The sequence below is a fragment of the Protopterus annectens genome, chromosome 1.part0 (genome assembly GCF_019279795.1).
Source record: "Protopterus annectens isolate FY-2018-M chromosome 1.part0, PAN1.0, whole genome shotgun sequence".
In the NCBI taxonomy this organism is placed as follows: domain Eukaryota; kingdom Metazoa; phylum Chordata; order Ceratodontiformes; family Protopteridae; genus Protopterus; species Protopterus annectens.
The window spans coordinates 1985315368-1985341428 of record NC_056725.1 but is presented as its reverse complement, the minus strand read 5'-3'; the positions used below and the strand labels follow the sequence as shown (position 1 = coordinate 1985341428).

The 26061-nt window shown below is 35.1% G+C and overlaps 1 protein-coding gene across 1 annotated transcript in view; it reads right to left on the bottom strand.

Moving 5' to 3' along the window:
* The window catches only part of RSAD2 (radical S-adenosyl methionine domain containing 2), a 42429-nt gene that overhangs the window by 3723 nt on the left and 12645 nt on the right, over positions 1 to 26061 (bottom strand). The window contains exons 2-5 of the mRNA XM_044070547.1: positions 22669 to 22830; positions 18232 to 18461; positions 2578 to 2727; positions 2453 to 2485 (exon numbers count right to left, since the gene is read on the bottom strand). Of these exons, the coding sequence (XP_043926482.1) occupies positions 2453 to 2485; positions 2578 to 2727; positions 18232 to 18461; positions 22669 to 22830 (575 nt within the window). The remainder of the gene's footprint in view (positions 1 to 2452; positions 2486 to 2577; positions 2728 to 18231; positions 18462 to 22668; positions 22831 to 26061) is intronic.

The window sequence follows — 26061 nt, the reverse complement described above, 5'->3', positions numbered from 1 at the left end:
GTTTATTTTACTGTGGAGCTTTTCTCCCCGGGCCTCTGCTGAAAATGGACCTACGTCCAGTCGACACTCTCGGTCAACAAATTTAAATAAATAAAATAAATAAATAAATAAATAAAAGATATATGTATATTTATGTATGCACACGTGCATGTATTTTACATATATATATTATTTATTTATTTATTATTATTTATTTACATTTGTTGACCATGAATGTCCGACTGGATGCAGGTCCATTTTCAGCGGAGGCCCAGGAAGAAAAGCTCCACAAATTAAAATATTACAGACATAGTTACAGATGAAGAGTCCTAGCAATTAAAATATTACAAACATAGTTACAGATGAAGAACATAGTACATTCAGTAGATAACTAGCATCTGTTAATCACAAAGTCATAGCAGATATTAACAATCGTTACAATAAGAAGTTACTGCCATATAATAAGTAGATAGGCATGGAAGTATCAGAGCTTGCTATAATCAAAGGCAGTTTGTGGGGTGTAAGAGAGGTAGAGGGTAGATGGAGTGGGAGAAGTTAGAGGGGTAAGTTACAAGAGCATAGCCAGCATGTTTTTAGGTGCGCTTTAAGTAAAGCTTTGAAGTGGATGCATGATGGTACACAGGTTATTGTGTGTGTGTGTGTGTGGGGGGGGGGTTCCATAATTTGGCTATAGCGCTGGAGAATAGTGCTTCTCCAGCAGCGTTATTGGCTCTAGTAACCTGTAATTGATTTTTATTGCTGGATCGTAGTGGTCTGGTGGTGAGATAGGGTTGGAGTAGATACTGGAGGGATGGGTCCTTTAGAAGTTAAGCTGTAACAGCTATACTATATAACAATTTTATATATATATATATATATATAGATATATATATAGATATATATATATATATCTATATATAGATATATATATATTATATATATATATATATATATATATATATATATATTTATACATACATACATGCATATATATAAATACATATATATATATATATATATATATATATATATATATATAAACTCTCTATATAAACTGCGGTGGTGGTGCTGCGGTAGCATTGTCGCCTCACAGCAAGACGTTGTCCCATTCGATTCTCAGCTAGAGCGTCTTCTATGTGGAGGCATACGTGAATGGGGTGTGCCTTCGTTGAAGGTTGTGCGTCAGGGCTGGTAACCCGGTACGTAAAAATCCACTACCAATCATTAGCGGACCGGAGTTCCACTGTAGCGACCCCTAACCAGGAAAAAAGCCGAAAGACACAAACAAATATAAACTCTCTATATAATCAAATGTTCATAATCTTGAATGTGTTTAACACCAGCAGAAGGGATTGAAACTCATTTAATCGCTTATGTCAATGTAAATTCCATACAAGACTGTGGAAAGTTAGGATCGGGGTAATTACCCTTTCCTCACTGTATAATGATCTTGGACTTGGTATATAAAATTAGCAAGGGGTGTGGAGGTGCATGGAGGCCTGCCCTCCCTGCAAAAAACATAAGTGTTTTGCTTTTTCACTGGTTTGGCTTTTGATCTTTTGGGATCAGTCGTTAGCTGTTTGAGATTCGTGTCCTTTGATGTTTAGAAGTACTTCTTAACTTCTATTGTCAAGTCTTGGACAGGAAGCACTCTTCACACTGACACAGAAATAATTCCTGATCTAGGTGTTACTTTCAGGAGTACCACGGGTAAGCCAGTGTAGCAGTTTCTATAATCATCACTGAGTATAGCAGTTCCTACATACGTATGTGGGTGTTCATGTAAGTGTGTGCCTATAACTCAAATAAGCACTGTCACTACTGTTAAATCATGCTGTCAGGTAGAGGCAAAGCTTTGTGCATACTACACTGCTGTAAATATTTTCCATAGGGCTTCACAGATCACTACAGCACCTTACTAGTTAATGTTAGAGAAGTGTTTGAATTGCCTCATTAGTGTACAAAACATAAAAGCTCAGCATGCCACCTTATGTTTGTCTAGGAGGTAGCATATCTCCTTATGGGTAATGTTCTGGAAATAAGCACAGGCAGTTAAGGCTACATGCTGTTAAGGAGCTTCTTCTCATGGTCTAGGGTTTGATTCCCTCCGCTTTCTTGTGCCTACTATATGAGTCTTAGCTAGACAGTCAAACCTCATAGGGTGAATCTGAAAAAGGTCCCTGGGGGTCAATGCTCTACCTTAGTTAAAAAAATCAGATAAATAAAGTACTCAGTACTGCTCTGAAATCCTAAACTGATCATAACGTACAGGATACAAGTTACAGAGTAGTGTATTAAGATGAAATTCTTGGATGATTTGCTAATGGAGCAGTTTATCATTTATCCTTGTTCTGATGCATGTCAGTTCCATATGGAGACTGACATTTTATGTAAACTATACAGTACATTTCATAGAAAAGAATCACATTTCCAGCTTATTTAACTGCAGCTTATCAGCAAATGTAATACTTACATATTCATCCAGGATAAGATAAGAATTCTGCATCTGTAGAATGAAAGGAATACAGAGATTTCACTACATCTGTCACAAAAAGAAAAATAATTACAGCTGTTCATTTTTTAAATATTCTTGTATACCTTCAGATTTGATTCAGGAACTAAACACTGGATCCCTTTATGACGATGTAGAAATCTTTGGAAATCTTCATCGCTTATTACAAATGTTTCAGCATGCCTGACAGCATCTTCACCAGCGTTTTCACCATCAATAAGTAAGCACTGAAATACCTGATAAATCAAATGTATGCAATTAAAATGTGTATATGTTTGAAATATTAACATACTGTGTTTTAAACTTTGTTCCTGATTGTGTTGTACTGTATCATGTGCTGGAGAACCCGCTACAATGCCCAAAGGGAAGAAAGGCAAAGGGCAATTTGAGACGACTGTGACTGATTTTTTTCATCAGTGGAATTAATCTGAAAAGCATCTTCAAGGGAAGGACAAACATTCCCCAATTACATATAATAATGTCTGATGTTGTGGTACCACAGACAAAGTTGTGCTTGTTTGTTTTTTTATTTTTTAGTAACAGATTCAACAAGGACATTTTAGAAGAACTGTACTTCAGATCACTTCCCTTCTAGAATTCATCTTGTTTTAATGTGGGAGGGGTTGTAAGAATGCCAGTGCTAAGACACATTGCAAAGATTTCAGGATTATTCAAGGAATTAAGGAAAGATTGGCAACATGAAAAAGAGTATTCCACTAGCTGTACAGCAGAATCATGCATTACTGAAACCAGGGAAGGAAAGCAGGCCTGTGTCTTTGCCAATGTTGAAAGAAGGCACCTATCTACCGTACTGTGCAGATGTTCTGTTGTGGTAATTGCCTTGTAAGTCCTACTTCAGCTGGGTAGGTGCATCAGGCTGCCTATACTCTAAAAATTAGGCTATGGAACCTAGAATGACCACAAGCAGCGCAGCATTATGTGGACAAGTAAAGCTCTCAGGTATATGAGAGCAGAATTAATCACTTGACTAAGTAAACTGAAGCAGTTGGTCAAAAATGCAAAAAAGTGATGCTATAAACACAGCTGAGCACAAATTAACCACTAGGATTACAACAAGGTGGACCTGACAAATATTTAACTAATTCAGTTGTTTGAACTTTGCATGCTACAATAAAATTATAAAAAAGCTTTACTTAATCATTTTGACAATAAGTAGCAAGATACAAGATAGCTTACTGTTCTTGTGAAGTCTCAACATGGTTATTACCAGGCTGTCCTACATCACTAAAGAAAGTTCATAAATATACAAGCTTAGGTAACATCTGTGGAAACGTAGTGGAACTAGCAGAAGAAAGCTAAGTTATACATTATCTGTAGACATTAAACTACTGCAGACCAGCTAGTGTGTGTGTGTGTGTGTGTGTGTGTGTGTGTGTGTGTGTGTGTGTGTGTGTGTGTGTGTGTGTGCGCGTGTGTGTGTGCCTGTGTGTGTGTGTTTGCAGTAAAGGTGACCCAGGATTCAATAACACTTACACTAAGTGTACACTGTTCTGAGTGAACAGACAACACATACATAACCCACACCGTCTTCCTCCTAATTTTAGTTTTCCTGCTGATATTCTTGCAACTTTAAATACTGGCAGGGATTCATAAAGGTTACCACATGTACACTTAGTGTAATCTTTCTGAGTGACTAGAAAGTACAAAAAACGTGATAAGAATGTTCTTGAATACATGTCATGTACACTTATTGTATACTTATTGTGTTTTATAACTACAAAGAGCTTGTCTCTGTATGCTTACAACCATAACAAAACAGTCTATCTGTAGCTGTCACCTTCCTTCTAGGTCAGCAATGGTCTTCCTACATTACTGCTTCCTTTAGGGAGAGCATGTTGATCATTCACTTTTCTGACACATCTTTCTTCTCTAAACTGTCTCTAACATTTGTAAAGGCCAAGAGGATACTGAATGCAAACAAGAACCCTCCTTTAACATATATTAACGAATAAATAGTGTAAACAAACACACAAAACCTTATGTTAGTTAATGGTCACCTGCAGCTGAAGCTGCCTTGCTAACTCTCAGTGTTTATAATGTCATTGGATAGCTTGGATGATAAGAAAGAGTCAGATTTGTAGACTATAAATCCTGAAATGACTTTTTGTGTAATTACATTTGTCACTCTCTCCAAGTACAAATATCAGTACAAAGCACTGTTTTAATAGGAGAACTGTTTTATGTGACAAGGCATACTGCAATAGTAGGTGCAGAGAATCAAAATAACCTGGTTCACTGTAACACTTACTTGCCAAGGTGCATATCTGTGCATGTTTACATAATGATATTATTCCTCAGAAGCATTGATATCAAGAGTGGAAATGGACCCAAGATTAGTCATATCAGATGACATTAAAGTAGCAAGCAATCAAGGAAGGCTGGTGTGACCCTGTGTGGCTTACAAGAGACTCTAGTAAAAAACAAAATGCTGCTGTTGCCCCTTCTTACAGTCATTTCATAACCCCATACACTGTACTGAACAGCCTTTCAGAAACCTCATCTTTTCGAAGATATAGATACACAAACATGGCTCAGAGAATGGCACAGAATAGACAGGGGAGGTTCAGGGGCTGGCATGGACTAGAATGATGTGATTCACAGAATGTAAAAAAAAAACAGTAGTATACAGTCTTCAACAACAGCCATATGAAGATGAAAAGATGATCATGTATCCTCAAAGCAGTAAGCACAGGGGGACATGCTAGAAACGTTAAAGCATTGATAGGAAGCCCAAATATTATGAGCATCATCTTTCTAAAACAAAATGTAGCTGCTTGACAACAGGAGGTCACTTCTTGAATGTACATGATATAAAACACACAGGAGGTACTTAGCAGTGTTTTCTTTTACTACTTCTGTATCTGATTTAAAAGCATCTGCTGATCATTTTAAATCTCGCTCAGATTTTAATAATAAACTGCAGACTTTTTCTACTTCTGTCTTGAAATATGATAGGCTTAAAAAGAAATCACATAAATTTAATAGACATGTGGAAGACAAAAAATGAAAGGGTTTTCACTTGGTTGAAAAATTAGGTGCACTCAGAAAACTGTGCATTTTAATTTTTCAAGGGATACTAGTCATCAGAACCCCATATTAAGCAAAAATGGGGCTCCATCTTGAAAGTGTCAGATTTTTTCAGGGTCTGCAACCACTGAGGATGGTTAGTCATCACTACTGGACACTGATTTAGAACCTGGACACTGATTTAGAATCTTTGGGAGATTCCGCTGATGAAACCAGAACTAACAAAAGACCAACCTCGCCAAGTAACCCTTTAGAATATAGAAACACCAGGAGAGGGATCTTCAAATGACATGTCTTATAGAACTCAAACATTGAATAAAATACCAATTGCATAACTGAGAATTGTAATTAATGAGCTGTTAGTGAATTTGTCAGATAAAATTTTAACAGACTCTGATTGTGCCTTGTTAAATAAAGGACTTTCATTTCTTCCTACAAAATTATAACTATTCCTGATTTGAGAGACTTTTGTAGGAGACTGAATTTATTAATGTTTTTTTCTGATAAGCAACAACCACATGAAGTGGAATTCAATGTTGTCCCATTCAAATTTAAAAGATTTAATTTTCAACCTCCCCACCCCTATCATCACCAATACAGTACAAATATTTGAAGAGCTGGTCAGAAGAGATTTATGCAATGAAATTAGAAGTGTTTTCAAAATAAAATGGTGACAACTTGACTCTTTTACTAAATGTACTTCTTCTAAAGATGTAATTTTTTGAAAACCGAAAAGGGAAGGGCTATTGTTATTTGGCAGAATGATGCATATTTATAAGAATCTTATAAACAACTTGACTACAGATAACCCATGAAGTTATCCTTTAATCCCACAACATGACCAAATCACCTAGAGCCATAGAACCAGAGCCAGAGAAGCCAAAGCTAGAATCAGAGGGGCGGCTGCTAACTGGCATAGAGACTCAGGTATAGCCTGTGACAGAAGAGTGCCAAAGAAGCTGAAAAGTAAGGTGTGCGCAGCAGTGATGTGACCAGTACTACTGAGTGGTACAGAAACCTGGGAAGTAAAGGAAAAGCAGTGAGGATGGTAGAGGTGATGGGATTTAAGTGCTTGTGAAGGGTGTTAGGATGCACACTCTGGGACAGGTGAAGAAATGAGGACATAAGAGCAGAAGCCAAAGTAGTTCCAGTTGCAAAAAAGATCAAACAGAACACATTACAGTGCTTTGGACACATGCAAAAAAAGCAGAAGACAGTCTGGTGTAGAAGATTTGGGACAGACAAGAAGAAGGTAAGAGGAAATGAGTACATCCAGCAAAGAGGTGGACAGATTATGTGAGAGCAGATCTGCAACAGTCAGGCATGAGTGTTGAAGAAGGCAGGATTGTGGCAATGAATTGAGACAGATGACAACAGTTAACATGATACCGCAACCCCATGTAGAAAATGGGAAAAAGGGGTATGATGATGATGAGTTTTCCAACACTGAATATTGGATTTCTTAAAATACTAGGTAGCTATGGGGGTAAATAGCACAGAACTGAAATTTGAACTTAGTATAGATTTAGTTCAGCCTCAATAGTTTTAGATTTTTTTTCCCAAGTCCACAAACATGGCACTAATCCACTTGGACATCCCATTATTTCCAGAGCTGGGTTTTTAATGGAACCTATCTCTTTCTTCTAGAGAAATGTTTTCATTAATTTATATCCCACATAAGATCTAGTATCAAGGATTCCACAGAATTTCTCCAGCTGACATCTAACATGTAAGTTGAAAGGCATTTGTACCGTCGTACTCTACATGTATGTTCCCTATATACTAGCAAACTCCATTGTTATGGATTAGAAGGTACTAGGTTCTAGGTACATACTTCATATGTACACACCATTGAATTCACAGATGTTTTAGTACAGCTTACTGAACTGGTACTTACAAAGAATACCTGTTATTTTGTCAGTGACTGTTACCTACAGCTACAAGGCACAACAATGGATGTAGCGTTCGCACCTCTAATATGCTGATCTTTTCATGGCGTACTTTGAAACCAAGTTTATCTATGATGCCACTGACAATTCATTTTTAAAAAACATTAACATGTGGTGGAGATTGATGATTGCTGAGTGAGAGAAAGGAGAGCTTGCTGAACTTAAATCTTTTCTAGAATATTTAATCAGCAATATATCTGGTATACAGTTCACATTAAAAGATGAACCATTCAATATTGACTTTTAGACTTGATGGCAACAAAAGCATTGGATGTGACCTTAAACAAATAAATCTACAAAAAGCTATTCGGGAATAATTTCCTACTTTCTGCAGATAACTCCCACACCAGACATACTATACATAACATACCTAATTCCTAGTTGATGAGGCTCAAATGAATAAGTAGCACTGAAAAGGCATCTTTGGATTTTGTACACCGTTTGAAACACAGGGACTATAGCCTACAGGGACTATAGGACTAACAATATTATTGAGATCAAGAGTGCAGCAGACAGATGAATGGAGATGAGCTTTTACAACACAAAGACAGAAATAGCACTAAGGAGAACATAGCAAGCCTTGATAATACATATGGCAGCAACACATTTCAAGTCAGACATATTATTACCAAACATTGGCACATTCTTAAAAATTACACTACTCTTAGTATGTATCTAATCGACAGCTGCAAACTCAGTTAGAAGAGAACAAAACATCTAGTCAATATACTGGGTAAGAACAAATACAGGGGCACCCAGAATATATCTGAAAATATTCCCATCGGTTGTTTCAGATGTGGTTGTGCACACATTTCAGTAGTAGGCATCCTAGTAAAAGTTTCTCTACTAAAATACTCATAGAACATTTAAAACATCAAATTTCTTGTACCACACAAGCAATGATTTAAATTGCAATTTGGACCGGTGGGTCTTTCTATGTGGGAAAAAACTCTCATGTGTTTAAATAATGAATCAGTGCACATTTGAGTGCTTCCTCCAACTTCAGTTTCAAATTTGCAGGCTAGGTTTCCTTGTAAAGCAGATCTTCCCTACAATACATTAAAGTACATTAGTGGTGTTGCTTTTCTAGGGCACCACTGTTGCCACATGTCTTAAGTGTTTATGCTTGTCTATTGACATAACCGAGAAAGAGTCATAGATGTATGGCCATACCAGACTACATCAACAAAAATTACATAACATTAAAAAAAAATAAACAAATAGCACAGAAAGAAAAAATTATACTGACAATTTTAAATAAAAAAATTATAATAACTAGGAATGAACAAGACTGCATCAAAATTAATGTCAGACCAGACTATAAATGATAGGGTGGCGTGGCCAAGATGTCAGAGAGGTAACAGCACTTTTTTGATGCTCTGCCTAACAGGAATGTTTCTGACAGGAATTTATCTTAATATTATTTCAAAAACATCTAAGTGTTCTTTCACCTATATATTTAGATACAGTGGATTATTTTTTTCCACAAATAATTCAATTTTGGTGAATAGAAAGTGAATTATATCCTGTCAGAAGTACAGCTGCTGAATATAACAGACTCTCTCAGCCATGAGTCATTCAAAAACTTCTCTCCAGGAAACTTCCGTGAAGAAAGAATTACAAATAATAATATCCAGTATTCAAGATCTTTCCATGAAAATGGATAATTTAGAAAAAATCATGGAAAATATGAAGAAAGAAAATAGAAAACAGATCGAAGAATTTAAGGAGATAATTACAAGACACACAGATCAGATAACAGAAATGGAAAAATCTCTTAATGACATAGATGGAAGACATCATGCAAATGATAACCAGACTGACTTCTTACTAAAGCAAAACACCTTACTTTCAGATAAAGTGGACGACTTAAAGTCAAGATCACGAAGAAATAATATTAGAATATACGGCATACCAGAAAAAATGGAAGGAAATAACATAATACAATTTTTAAATGACTGGTTACCTAAGACACTAAACCTACCTGAATCTCTCTCTTTTAGGATAGAGAGAGCTCACAGGTCATTGTCAAATATGTCTTTGTCAAAAAACCCAAATGCTTCAAGATCCATTATTGTAAAAATTTTATCATCTCAAGACAAGGACTTAATCCTGAGAACAGCATGGGCAGGTAATCCTATACAAATTAATGGTCGAAACATAAGATTTGACAATGACTATACTTCTACTATAATAACCAAAAGAAAATCCTGCATTCCTCTCATTAAAAATCTGAAGAGAGTCGAAATTAAAGCACAAATCATTTTTCCTGACAGAATTAAGATACATTTATCAGAAGGAATAAAAATATTTAATAATCTTGAAGATGCCTCTGAATATGTGAAAAAGAATAAGATACTGGAAAATATCGAAGATATGGACATCTCATTGCCTAGTTTAAAAAGGCAGGCAACAAATGGTAAAATGCCATCGAACGATAAAACAAGCAAGAAGCTTAAGGGAAAATAATATAAATGAAACACTTCTACAATTCCTTCAAACACCAGAATTTCCGTTGCTGTAAATTACCTTCATCTGGGAAAAACATATATTTCAAGGTAAAAGTAATTTTAACCTTTATAAATTATTCTTATTTTCTAAGTTATTTGCTGTTTCAAGACTTCTAACACAAATATGTTATAATGATATACATAGGCATTGAAACTCTAGTATTACACTTGACAGAGCGTATTTCAAGTAGATAGCTATGTAGGGGTGACTTAATACCATCGAAATGTTAATAAAAACAAAAACTCCTTAATATCAGACACTATATGTCTATTAGATTCCAATGGTGTTGAATGCTTTGATATGCGAAATGGGAGTTCTTCATTTCAGTGCGTTTAAGAGAGATAATATAGCCTCTTTGTATATCAGTGGGGTTTCATTCTTGTTAAATGACATGCTATGTTTAGACCTTTTTTAGATCTAGGGGATATCAGTTGATGGGATTTGTTCTAGGTGGTTTAAAAAGCATTGGCAATTGGTTGCAATTATGCTTGAGGAGATCTGTCTTCACTAAGAATGCTCCTTGACATGCCAAAATACTTTTGCGCATATTTGAAAGGTTTGTGTCACTGTTAGATGTGGTGTATAGATACATCTGCTGATAAAGAATGGATTCTCATTGAAATTGGTGGAACATGTATTAAAGAGATGTGGGATTCTGCATGTTTGATTTCAAGCATATTGGCTAGTTGTTGTTGTTTGTCTTTCGGCTTTTCCCAGTTAGGGGTCGCCACAGTGGAACTCCGGTCCGCTAATGATTGGCAGTAGATTTTCATGAACGCCAAGGTGCTAGCTCAACATCCAACCTTCAACGATGGCACGCCCATTTACGCATGTCTTTCAAACACCACCCAACTGTGGGGAGAACATGCAGACTCCACACAGAAGGTACTCCCTGCACTCCAGCTGAGAATTGAACGGGAGAACCTCTTGCTGTGAGGCAATAACGCTACCGCTGCACCACCACGGTTACCTCAAGTATATTGGCTAGTGAAGTTAGTAAATGCAAAGAATTTTATGTATATAACTAGGGAGAGTTGTGTTTGTACATCAAATATATGGTTATTGATTAACATATTCTGTTTTGTTTTCTTTTTCACTCAATGTTCATCACAAGTATCTCGTGAACAGTTAACACTCAGCAGACTCCCCAGTTCAAGCTTCTAACCACCCAAATTTAAGTTAAAAAAAACTGTTTCCACAAGACTTCCCAGAGAGATCTTCTTCGCAATATAAGAGGCTTAAACATGTACTTTAACGAAGCCTCTTTCTGACCTATGAACTCCTGTTACATATTCACGTAACCAGAAAATATCATATGGACAAAAAGCAGAACAACTGACTGCTGTATCCTATACCAATGGTGCTAAAGAAAAATATACAAAAAACACAAACACGTACAAAGGTACTTTTTCATAACTGATTTTGATGTCTGTGTTGCTTCCTCCATAATAATATTACTGAAGGCATGTTATACAAAGTAGTACATGCTTGAACACCAGATGGCAGTTGTGGCTAACAGTTACAGTGAAAACACAGGCTAGGTCATTTGGTGCTTTTCAGTTAGTGGGGCAGCAAGTGACATGTGCAGTTGATATAAAGTCACTGCAGTGTCTCTTTTATCGGGGTCTAATGTGGTGTTTCTAGTAAAACTGGATTTTTTTTTTCACATTTACTATTGTCATGGTGAACATAAATTTAAATGCAGGAGAGGAGGCGGTGACTTGGGGGCGGCTGTACATTTTCTGTGCTTCCCCCTTGGCGGTTCATCCCCAATTTTACTAAGTGTCTGAGTTGCGGGTGGAGGGCAGTACTGCTGGGACGGGGAAGCCAAGGTTACAGGCAGATCACTACAATAAAATAAACAGTACTGACATGAGAAGATGAATGATCTGTCAGGATGGGCACAGCATTGGATCTAAAGAAAAGGAGGCAGTTCTGCTTGTAGATCTGCCTTGGTTGTTGCAGTACTGCTGCTTTCTCCTCGCCAGTTAGTGGTAGTGGTAGGAGACCATTGGGGGGGTGGCGCGGGAGGTGGATGGCTGCTCTCGACTCACCGTTGCTGCTTTTATCAGGTTATCAAGACAGTTGTTAAATTCTATGGGTTGTCTACACTTTTGAACTGCTCATTTTTATTAAATGGTTTGCATTTAGTGGGGCACACAGTGAAAGGTGAAATTTTGATCTACCTAAACCACTTGCAACTACTTAGGTTGGTGGTAGAATATGGCATTTTCACTGACTATCTTTATTTGTATTGTTACCCTTTTAGCTGTCAACAAATAAGAGACAAATCTGTCCAGAAGAAGAAGTACGCAGGGACACTTGAAAAATATTTTTAAAACATTGAATGTATCACATTTTGTTGGCTACATTTCCCAGCAACAGATATGTTGCGCGATGATTGCTGCCATGTTGACGGAAAAATACTGGTCATTTTTGTTAACCAAAGAAACACATTAATAGCGTAACATCTAAAAAAGTTCATTGGAACCTCATTATTTTAAATATTTTAGGAAATTATTTAATATGAATCAGATATGTTTAAAAACAGGTGCTTGTATGTGTTATGCAAGAGGGCAATAAGCCTGAAGGTTAAATATTAATATGCTAATTTTCTTGAACACACCGTCTTGAAAATTGTATTTCAAACAAAGTTTTTAACTTCATATGTTTTCTAGATGCCTAGCTTTCTTTTGTTAAACGAACTGTATAGGTTAATGTATTTGTATACTTAAAATATTTAGTTAGATATTACAGTAAACATGTTTCATCATCTTTATATATATATACTTCTATGTTGAATTCTTAGCTAGGTAGGATTTGATTTTATGTAATTTAGTACTTTAAGATTTGTATTATTCTAGACTAGACATAAGGAAATATGAAATAGTATGTCATGATACAAGTTTAAGGACAACTTTCTTAAAAATGTGATAATTACAATATTCATGGTAATAGATGCTTTTTCACATTACAGAAGGTTTAGCACAATATTTCAGTTGTTGCTAAGATACTTATGTAAAGGGAATATTTAGGTAAGCTTAGAACATAATTTGATATAGAGATGAAAGAAAATAGAACTATTCTTTATAAAATAGATATCTCAAACAATTCTAGAAATAAGTAAGATAATATTGGAATGATGATATTACAATGAATTTGTAATACAACATAAAGCTGAAAAAATAATATGATAAAGGAATTCTTAAAATAATATTCATTTAGAAATTTAATATATAACTTCCCTGTTATAATTACTTCTACATATTTAATTACATTTTTTTTAACAAATAAAAGTTTTATGTCTTTCTTAATATTATATATATTAGTACTCTATGTATGGAAAGGATTAAATTCTAGGGTAGTAGTCTTAATTCAATCATTTTATCTGTCACATAGTAATATTTATTCATCCTGGAGAGTTAACAGGTTGTAGTTTGTTGGTTCAATAAAATATTAGGCAGTAGCATTGGAAATAATAGTATTGAGCACTAAGGATGATAGAGGGTGGTATTGATGGGTTATTCATCAATCCAGGAACTAGATGTTTCATGGGTAGATGTGTATAGTTATATTTTCATTTTCTCTGAACATTATTTGTTAATTAAGTCCAAAATAGTATATATTAATCAAAAGCACAACATAATCAATGTCTGGGTTTAAATGTCTGTCTTTGAATGTAAATGGTCTTAATAACCCTGCTAAAAGAGGAAGATTAGTCAAATACTTAACATCTAATAAAGCTGACATTGTATTTTGCAAGAAACACATATTATTCAGATAGCTTTAGAAAAAATGCCTTTTAATGGTTATAATACTCGAGTTGAATCTCATTTCCAAACCAAGAGAAGAGGAACCATGATTTTGTGGAAAAATTCATTACCAATACCTAAAATAATTGACAGTTTCTCTGATAAAAATGGTATGTTGTGTTTAGTAGTATTGGAATTAAATAGGAAATATTTTACACTAGCGAATGTGTATTGGTTACCTGGTATTGGTGCTAAATTGGCAAATAAATACTTGGAAGTAATAACAGCAAATTCTAAAGGGGACATCATCATGGCAGGTGATTTTAATTGTATTATATCACCTAAAGATACCACTAAACATAGCAATGTTAAGATACATGCCCCAGATAAAAAAATTATTAATTTTGTCTCATTATACAACCTAAAAGACATATACATGATCAAAGAACAGAGATCTCGCAATTTCACACACTTTTCTTATAGATATGGTACTCAGACAGCTACTGATAAAGTGTGTATATCTGATAACTTATTATCTAAGACTCATGATGTCGTAATTACTTCCTGCCCTCTGTCCGACCACTATGCCATAATATTTAAAATTAATATTAAACCAAATGATCTTATTCATTGGCAGAGACTGCCAGCTTATATTATTACGATAAAAGGATTCAAAGAATGGTGTATAAAGGAAGTAAATTATTTTCTTGAACTTAATAATAATACAAATAAAGTGTTTATTTGGGACTCTTTAAAATCTTATATATATGGGAAAATAAAACCTGGTATTTACATAAGAGGAAAGAATGGGACAAAGAATTATTAAATTTACAATTGAAAATTGACACTTTAAAAAAGAGCATACACCCCAAATGAATGGGCTTAAATCTGGAATTAAAACAACTAAATCTTGACTATTGAGAAATCCTTTGTCATAAAGTAGCAATCAATTTAGAAAGGTTAAAATTACAATCATATTCATCTAATCCAAAACATTTGCACAGATTAGCAGCTAAAACAAAAAGTTTGCTTAAGAATAAACACATAGCTGAAATATTAGACACATCTAAACACAAATCAAAACCTTCTTCAGATCTAAAAAATATTTTAGAGATTTTTCGCTCATATCATGAATCAATGAATAAAACAAACCTAAACTTTACTAATAACAGTTCAAAAACAGAATTTCTAAAAAATAATATAAACTTTCTAAAGAACAAAATAATAGATTATTTAAATCAATATCATTAATAGAAGTTAAAGAAAGAATACAAAATCTTAAAAATAATAAAGCCCCTGGTCTTGATGACATAATAGGTGAATTATATAAAATTTTCCCTAATACTGCTTCCTTGATACTTTTTTCCTCATGGAAATATTTGCTAATCTCTCCCATTCTAAAACAAGACAAAGACCCTAAACTTGTTTCTTCATATCGTCCTATTTCCCTATTAAACATAGATTATAAAACATTTACATCTATTTTAGCAAACAGTTTAAATCAAATGATGCCGACTTTAATAAACAATGATCAGACAGGTTTTATACTGAACAGAAGAGTTCAGGATAATATTATTAGACTTTTAACATTAATAGATTTTGCAAATAAAAAAAAAGAAATATCACTTATCAGTCTAGATCTAGATAAGGCATTTGATTCTATTAACTGGACAAATTTATTCATGGTATTAAAAGAATATAATTTCTCCTCTGATATCTTAAATTTGTTAAAGAAATTTTATGAAAGTTCTATAGCCTATATTAAAATCAGTGCTTTTTTATCTGGCCCACTTGAAATTCTAAAAGGCACTAGACAAGGTTGCCCATTATTTCCGCTATTATTTGCATTATCAATAGAACCATTTGCTAATTTTATAAGGAACAATGTAAATATAAAAAGTTTTGACGTTGATGAGAACTATTCCTCTAAAATTTTACTTTTTACCGACATCTTATTAACTATTGGAAATATTGATTCATCTATTGACCACAATATTAGATCATTAAAATTCTTTGAGGAAATCTCAAACCTTAGATTTAACCAAAACAAAACAGAAAATGTTCTTATTAATAAAAAATGAAATAACACTTTAATCACGATAATTTTAATTGGATTAATGATAAATTGAAGTATCTAGGGATTCATATTCACCCTAAATGGAAAGACACTATAAATATAAATTATAAAATGTTGTTAAATGTAATTACAGAATATACTAATAGATGGAATAAAATGTTCTTTACTATGGAAGAAATATTATCCCTGATAAAAATGATTCTATTACCCAAAATTCTTTTTTTCCTTCAAACACTATTGGCTCCTCCTTCTAGAAAGCAACTTAAAAACACTCTATTAATTAAACTCTTATGGTACCCCCCAAAACCGAGGATTACATTTGATTGGCATTATAAAAACTGGGTTGAAGTCGGAATTGCTTTTCCAAACCTTGAGCTTTATTCCGATGCCATTATTCCTAATATAGCAAGCTTATGGTTAAGTCCAAAATACCATTCAAATTGGAAACATTTACATAAAACAATACTATTAAGTAATATTGACACTTTTATCAAAAGTATAGATTGATCCAAAAATATTAAGCTCTTTATAGTAATTAAAGAATTCTTCTATAACAATGAGCAGAAACATTCACATTTTCTTCCTATAATCAATTATATCTTGCAAAATTTTAAAAAAGTAACAAATAACCTTTTGAATAATAATTTGTCCATTTTATTGTTTCCAATAATCTTAACAAAGGGATGTTTGGACTCCTTCAACATGGTGAAAATAAAAATTATGGAAGAAAATGGGTTAATATTTTGGCATCAGTTTTTAGGAAATAATAATATTCATGACATTATTTACCTTTTAGCCAGGTATAATGTCTCCCAAAATAACTGGTTAAATATACAAACCTTCACAGAATATATTTTAACGGAATCTAAAAAATATCATTTTTCTGGTATAACAGACCTTCCCAAAAAGTTATCCATCCTCTTTGAATTCACCAATATAGGTTATAATAATGATAGCTCGTTGTCAAGATTTTATAACATTCTTAGATCTGATTTAATAATATCGGAAGACAATTTATGGAAATATATGATCAACTTCAATAACTCACAAATACATAAGAATGGTAAAATTTTAATTCTTAAATCTGCATATTATATATCTTCATCCATATATGGAAAATGTTTACATGGACATTTATCCATAGAAGTTTTATTATATCACAAAAAGCCACTAGAATAAGCAAGAAAGATACTAATAGATGTTGGAGATGTGAGGAGCTAATAGATGCCGATTGGTCACATATGTTTTTAGAATGCAGAACAATAACAACATTTTGGAGGGAGTTTAAAAACTTCATTAAAGCTTTGTGGTCAGACAGATGTGAGATCTCTAATTCTATAATACTTTTTAATGCACCAATGCCAAGGTATGTTCCACTGAATCAAATGAACCTTGTTTGGACTCTACTTGCTATAGCAAGAAAAAGTATCACTAGAAATTGGAAATATAAAAATAACCTCTCATTTAATGAATTTATATCTCTTACTAAGATTACTTGTAGTAGGGAATTACAAACAGCTATGTTACACTCCTCAAATGTGACTCACAAACAAATTGCCTGGATAAAGCTTAAAAAATTATTAGACAAAATGTAACAATATTGAAGATTTGGTAACTATTTTGGACTCTGTATATAGTTTGTGTTGAAATATTGTATTACATTGTTTTTAGAACTGTATGAAATTATTTATACTACTGAAAATCAATAAAAATAATTAAAAAAAAAGACTAAATAATAACAGCTCATTAAATATTTAGGTAGAACACAGAGGGAGACAGCGTGTGTGTGTGTGTGTGTGTGTGTGTGTGTGTGTGTGTGTGTGTGTGTGTGTGTGTGTGTGTGTGTGTGTGTGTTTGTGTATGTGTGGATATAGACGGACTCAAAGAAAGAAAGTGCAAACCCAGATTAGCTATACAGTTCTAAATTCGGTTTTGAGATGAATGCAAACTACCAATCTGAAAAAAAAACTACACTTGCAAGACATGCTTGCAAATACAGTTTTAAACAGCCTTGAGAAAATATCCACCTAATACTTGTTGCCTTGTTAAAACAAGTTAATTATAAACATAACCAAAAGCACCACTTCTGTGACAAAGTGCATAAAGTCTCACCATTCTTGTTGTTGGCAGTATTGATCTGATTCACGACACTCAAGCCAAATATTGATACAGCATTTTTAGAATTCTTAAATCTGTTAAAAATGTGCTGTTGGGTTTCTAGCAGGAAGGGGCCTCACATTTCTCAGCAGTCCACTACCCGGGAGACAAATTAGGACCTAATGTTTAGGGCCACTACAAGTACTGTAAACAACTTTTACAAGTCCCAACCAGTCCATAATAACATGTGGGGAATGTCAGATTTATGCTGATTTTTTTCTGCTCTGTTATGACCTGTTTTCTTACCTTCCAACGTATTGGATTTAAAGCTTGGATATGTTCTGTCATATCCTCTTCAATATTGTAGCTATTGATAACGGAGTTGATTTTAAAAGCAACTCGGTAGTCCTGGCAGCATTGTCTGACTTGATGCAGTTTCTGTATGTGGTTCTTCTTCCCTTGGCCCCTGCCAATCAATCGGTTAGTATCTTCATAAAAGCTGTCACAGGAAACAGCAAGAATGTCTAGATATTCACCTGTAAAGGGAAAAAAGCATTATTTTAGTTTTGTCTTACTTGTTTGCATATCACGTTATATGAAATGCTACACTGTTGTACTTTGCACTAGCTTGATAACACTAGACATTTTTTATTTATGTTAATTTGCTCATTCTTATTTTAAGAGACAATGCCTTGTTTCTGCACAGCCAAAATATACTTAAGTAAACACAATGCATAATGTAGTGATTGAACATTTTCCTTCTCTGACCATATATATTATACGGAAGAATACTTTTTTCCTATCCATCCTGAAAGATAGTTATTCCAGATGACACAGTAGATGCTTTATCACAGCTGTCACCATTCACACACAAAAAAAAAAATGAAAATCCTTGTATCTGCCATAACCCACCATATAGACACAGATGTACACACACTCACACACACACGCGCACACACATAGACACACACACACAAAATAACATACATACTCACATATTTATAAATAGATATGTGCTTGTATGCATGCTTCCACTTTATGTGTATTGAGTATAGCTTATTCTAAAACAGTCATCCTATTTCATTAGTAGCTATTTAATCAGAAACTAGTACACAGGCTTTGTTTTAGTAAATATAGCTGTTCACTGACGAGGAACAGTGACTGGAATTATGTTGCATCAATTGCTGTCTCTTAATGTGTGGTTATGTAACACTGATGTTAATATATGTAATTAATAGGATATATAACATCCTCAAATGGAAGAGTATAAGGGACTTGCTGCCCACCACAAAGAAAAAAAATGTTTTAGCATGATACATCACTTCTTGCTTTCTTTTTGTTTTTTTAAAAAAAGCTGGCATTCATTGTGTTGCCGTTTCAGGTCCTGTTGATTACTCCATTTTGTTGAAGTGGGACTTGGTGAACATTTCCACAATGAGCTAGAGCAGACTCATTTTTGGAAACTGACTAGTATAAGACAAATTAGACTGTGTGGTTTTCTGAGTTCATTTCTTAACATGTTTGTGGACACTGGGCGGTATGGAAGTTCAGTGCTATGCTGCCTCCTTCACAACTCTGTGGTTGAGTGCTAACCTCTGCCCAATGTCTGTGTAAAATGTACATGTTTTGTCTGCATCTGTGTGGGTGTTCTCTGGGTACTCTGGTTTTCTTCTACTTCTTAAAAGCATGCTGATTTATTATGCACTAAGTTTCTCATATACTTATATTGTATTTACCCTCATCCTTTTGGCCAGAGTTTTGATTAAAAACTTAGTCTAAAAGGGATTAGTTTATTTATGCACTTAACATGCAAACAAATGTGTGTGTGTGTGTGTGTGTGTGTGTGTGTGTGTGTGTGTGTGTGTGTGTGTGTGTGTGTGAATTATTTGGACCACCTATGCCGGAGTCACATTTGCGGAACCACAACAGTCCAACCTGGCAGCTGCCCACATGCTGATACTCATATCACATAAATGAGAGGTTACAGTGCTTGTATGTTAGTGTTTAGTGGGTGGTCCAGTAGCCCCCTGCAGGAAGAGTGAAACACATTGTACACTATCAGTCAGTGACTGCTTTTTCTTCAGAATGAGAATCATAAAGTAAGGGGGTAAGGGAGTGACCTCCCCAGATGGGGTGGAGCAGAGTAACTTGCCTCCATGCAGTACAACACTTTTCTTTAATTTGCCTCAGCTGATCATAACATAAGCCTCAGTGCATGAGTTTCAAGAATATATGACCTCAGGGTGCCTTTAATGGCATATTGTGGTAGAGTGTTTGTCTTACGATTGCAAATATGTTGAAGTGACATAGGGGATTCATATATATTTGTATGTTTTTCAACATTAACCATTTCATTTTAAAGATGATATATGTTCTATGATGGTAAAACAGCAGTAGACAAGTACTTTTAACAGATGCTTCAACGAGATTAGTAGATAGCTATGTGAAATAATGGAAGACTATACCTTCACTGGTACTATGATTTCTATGAACTGACAGTGTATTTATATTCCTAGCTCAAATAGATGCTTGTCCACTCAGTGTGATACCGTGATACAAGAACAATGTTTACTTCATGTAGTGTGGACCTTGGCCCTTCATTTATAATTTCCTCTTATAGTTTATTAACAAAAAGGATAGCTGAAAAACAAATATGAAATGAACATCATAAAAGCTATATGATAAAGTTAAATAATTAACTATTCAATAATCAGTGTAATATATAAACTACTAAGTAACAGATGAATAAAGTATTTAAATACTAATGCAACTACATTGATATTTGCTATAAGTTTAAAAACAGCAAAATAATATAGTAGACTCAGATTGTAGCTAACTAATTGCAAAATATTTTGCCAGGATATTCAGGTATAGGACTTTTCACATCTGCCAGACACCTTACATTTTCCTCTGGCTGTTACCAACAGAAACATGTACTTGATTATGTCATGTTAACTAGCACAGAGGCACAAACAGTTCCTTGACAAGTTAGTAGGTACTAGCTAAAACAGGACATGGGTGACATTCCTCCATATGTTGCTGTTAGTCCACACAAGGCATCTAAAATATCAGTGTTGACAATGAACACCGTGTTACAAAAGGAGATACTGTCAGCCCAGCTATCTGGGATTTTATAAATACTTATATGTTATTTGTGAATACTGATATAATTTATATAGAAATGTGACAGAAGGAGATACTGCCATCCCAGCTATCTGGAAATTTGTAAGTGGTTGCGTGTCATTTATGAATATCAGCATGATTTGTATGCCTGTGTTACAAATGTATTAGAACTGTATGTCATATTGTACAGACGTGTGCTGAAGCGATATTTTGTAAAGTACTGAGCAGAAATGTATATACACTATTGTAACTGTTTAGATGTATGTATTTTAACAATGGGAACTGAAACACAAGAAGTTAACTTCAGAAGAACAACTGAAAACTTAAATTACTTTATAAGCACATAATAAAAGGATGTTATCTTTCAGTTTCAGTCAAAAGCAGACAGAATGTCTTACTAGAGAAGTTTTTTTGTATTGTCTTTAAATGTGGAGGAATGTACATTATTTTATGACTTCTGCAGGGACATGAAGCGCTGGTTGGACAGAGAAGATGCTAGAGACCTTGGCTTGGTCACTCAGATAGGATCTCAAATCTAAAGCCACGCCAGTGGGGAGTCTTATTGGGGATCTGGAGAAGGAGAGAGAAACCAGCCCCAGACTGACCGTGGTCTCTGTGTGCTCTTAAGTGAAATTGCACTTGATGCAGAGAGCTGCACCTGGAAATACTGTGTGTGTACCTGTCATCCTCCCAGTGTGTATATCTGTTGCCAGTGGTGAGGATTGAGGCTCCTTGATTACTGGGCTAGTGGTGGGGCATCACACACCAGCATTCTCCTTTTTACTTTATTCTCAGTGAAATAATACAAAAATACTACAGATCCAGCATGCTAGGCTTGTAGGATAATAATGAGCGCCCAATCAGAATGAGGACCAAAAACACCATTCTACTAGCCTCCCTTTGAACCACACATAGAGTTTCATTACAATGCATAAAAAGTCAGGAAGTGAACTAAAAATAAAGGCAGCATGTGCCTAAATGATTGATATGACCATGGAAAGACAAAGTATATGGAGGAACTGCGTAAAATGTTAAAATATTGTATGCTTAATAGGGTAACCTACTGGTGGATGAGGACTGAACACTCGAGCTTCAATTGCTCAAGGTTCAACCTGCCAGTGAGTGGAGTACCTCCACAGGAAACCACTGTTGTCATGTAGCATTGGAATTGATTCCCTTTTTGGGGATTTCTCCACATATTCTAGTTGGTGCAGCCATGAAGTTTGTATTGTTAAGTTTAGGAGTTCAGAAGTGTGGAAGATTTGCCCTCCACAATGGCGCATCAAGGGGGGCTTGCCCCTTGCAAAAAGCCCTTTTTTGTCAAGTTTCTTTTTTTTTTTTGGCAAATGCAGTTTGGGGATTCTGATCCTCAATGCATTCACTTTTGTTCACTCATGGTAGAAGCTAATAAAAGAATAGCACATGTAAAGTAGGACAAAAGAATATCTACAAATGTAAAACTGTAGTCATGTATTTCTTTTCTTTTAATTAATGGAGGCAAAATTTTCCAAAAAAAATGAAACAATCCATTCTAGAAGCAGCACCACATTTTGCATCTTCTTTTTCAAGCATAACAACACATTTCTTTTCATGTAAGCTACAGGCATTTTGTGGTCTTACCATAACGTTTAAACCATCTCTCTGTGATAAGACTTCCATTGCTCACGATGCTCACACTTGGTAACTTTAGCTCTTCTTTGCAATATTTTACCAGTTGCCCTAAAAACTCCCCTCTCTCATGCAGAAAAGGCTCTCCTCCTGAAAAGTTGATTTTCTGCATACCTACAAATAATAACAAATTACAGTAATTTATTCTTAACAACTCTTACACTATAAATAATGTGATTATTTAATAAAGAATGCATTGAAAATAATTGCCGCTGTACTCTTCTAGAAATATCGTTCAGTTGACATTAGTTATAGTAATCTATTCCAAACAACTCAGTTTAAAAAACAACTTCTGACCAGACTTGGTAAGGCAGGAGGAATTCAACATTTTTAGTTGTAACTCAAAAGGCAGAAGTGCGCAAAGTCACAGGGTTTCAGTTAACCTATCTCCTCAAAATGTAAAAGCTACTTGCGAAGGCTGAGGTGCGTACTTTGTTTAACATAGGTGGAAAGATAGATAAGTCACAGTGAGTGAGGGTCAGTTTACATTCGGAGCATAATGGAAACAAACTCATTTAACATGGCACTTATTACTGATATAGTTTTATCTGCACATTTTGCTATCTATACAACTATCACTTTTTTGATACTGTAAATATGATGAACAAATTAACCATAGTAATTATCAGTGTGACACTGCAATTCCCTGTTCATGTTTTAATACTTTACTTGCAAGATTCACTGACTGTATTCTTCCATTCAGCCATTTATATGCCCAATGTACTATTCTGTTGCTCTTGCTGCGTTGCAGTATGCTTGTAATGTCTTCACTATGTAAAAGCTGACATTGTGAGCTGGCAGTTGTTTTGTCTGGATGCTAATGCTTAATGAATAACACAAACAGGTAAGATGTGGCATGAGCTCCATGATGCCTTTTCTGCAAACCGAACGCCCAGGAACTTCTGTGCACCATATTCACTTCCACTGTTCTGTTAGCATTTAAAGGTATATATACCCATGCATGACAGCAACTCCTGGTCTCTGGTAGCAGAAATTTGTTCAAAATACGTTTAGCTTTAGGACCAGGAGTGTTTTTTTTAACAAAATAGTAATTTCTTAATCCAAGAAATACTAAATCCCCAATTTCCATTTTGATTAAGTATATTTTTTCAGAACTTTTATATAGAATATAGACTAGAATTATTAGAATTAAGTTTACATACTCACTTTAAGTTGATTGTTCTGAGTAGAGATTACAGTATAACTTATTTTGCAGACATATGGAGTGTTTTTGCTTTGAATGCAATTACTGAAGAAAAATGCTCCCGTAAGCTGTCTTAACCTCATCTCAAATTCCCTTATATGGTTCCACTAAAGCTGTGCCATGGAGTTTAGTAAATATATTTTTAATATATTGTTGGCCCCTTAGTGCCTGAGCATCAGTCCTCTCCAGCAGATTATTAGCCTTTTCTGTCCTTTATCCAATGTGGCTACAACAGATTTTGCTTCCAGCAGAACCCGAAATATCAAGTTCTGCAGTGAAAGGTTATAACCATCAACTGAAATGGCCAGTCTTTGATTTTTTTTTTTTATTTACTTCCTGCTTCTTGGTGTCAGGTGGGAATATTGCTGATGTAGGAGCTGTTATGCTGCCTCCATGTGTGCATGCTTCTACACAACATTTTCCAGAACAGTGTGCCACACTGCTTGATAGTACATGATGTTTGCCTACCAGTCATTCTTACTGCTGATTTAACCCCAAACTTTCAGCTAGCCACCAAATCTTTCACCATATGAGGTGGTGAATAGCTGATGCCCACTGTCTCTCATCTCCCATTCCTGCTCCTCTAAGAAGAAGCTGGATTTGCTAGTCAAACAGTAGTCACCTAGGAAACAGTCAGGGACCTGTTGTTCTGTGCCATTGAATTAGCTTAGTACATGCATCCATAACATAAACCTTAGAAATCAGCCGCAGTATCCTCCTTTTTAGCAAGGCATTTCCTAACCATTAACATCTTAAATTGTGAAAGGAAATGGTGTGAAAAGAATGTTATCAGTTGCATTTGTAAGCATTTCTCATGTTATAATCCTGTACGTGATTTTCTGCTTTGTTAAAATAAGAAACCAAAAAGGAATTTTAAATTCCTTTCATGTCAGTGATGAGATTGTTATTATATGAGCAGTTGTATTTTTTAAGCATTTTTTTACTTTACCCTAAGTTTACTAACATTATTATTTAAAGGATCTTCGTTTGTTGATACCATTTTCTGTTCTATATAATGTTATTTTCTGATTCTAGATCTGTCAGTTTCTTATTTTCCTTCCATATATTTAGCGTGTAATTAAATGCATTTAGTAAAACAAACCTAGTATATTATAGAGTAGATCATGGTATGTCTTTGAGAGAATGTTATGTAAGCTACGTGGTTAGGTTTGCCAAATGCTTACCTTGACCAAGGCTGTTGAACTTTGAGTGTTTTAATGTTTTAGAATTAAGTTCAGTTCAGATTATTTCACTATTATGATATGACTTCACAGCAAAGAAGCACGCTTGGGTATGTTACAGTGATTAGTCCACTATATTTTAGGACTGTGTAAAGAATACTTCTCCTACTTTCGGCTTTTCCTGGTTAGGGGTCGCCACAGAGGATCACCTGTCCGCTAATGATTGGCAGTGGAGTTTTTACAGTGTCAAGTTGCCAGCCCAGTGCCCAACCTTCCACAGAAGGCACACATACACACACACTCACACCTAGGGCCAATTTAGAGTGTCCAATCCACCTACAGCATGTGTTTGGGATGAAACCAGAGCACCGGGAGGAAACCCACGCGACCACAGGGAGGGCATGCAGACTATGCACAGAAGGCACTTCAGCCGAGGATAGAACCAGAGAACCTCTTGCTGTCAGGCAGCAACGCTAACCGCTGTACCACTGTGGCCACCCAGGACTGTGTAAAGAATACTACTTCCATTAATTTCCAACTATAATTATTCTGGGACATAGTCATTAATAAAATCTATGAACATTTGGACATTTGGATAGTTCAAATCCATCCCGATACTAGTATTTGGAGCAATGCTTAAACCCCCATATCAAGTAAAATGCCCTATTTAAGCATAAAGGACGCAAGATCATAAGCAAGTGTGTGTGAAATACACACTTATGTAAAACTGCCATGTCTGAACAAGCTTGTGTTACATGGAGTAAACTGTCTTTATCCCCAAGGCAGCAAATGAGCAGTTGATTATGTTACGTAAAAGGGCATATGGGCAAGGGAGTCTGCAGGATTTTTTGCAGGAGGGTGCAAACCCAGAGCCCCGCCCACACAGCTCCCCCAGCCCACACAGCCCCACCCACTCAACTATTCCAGAGTCCCATTACTTGGCTATTTCTCCCCATTTGC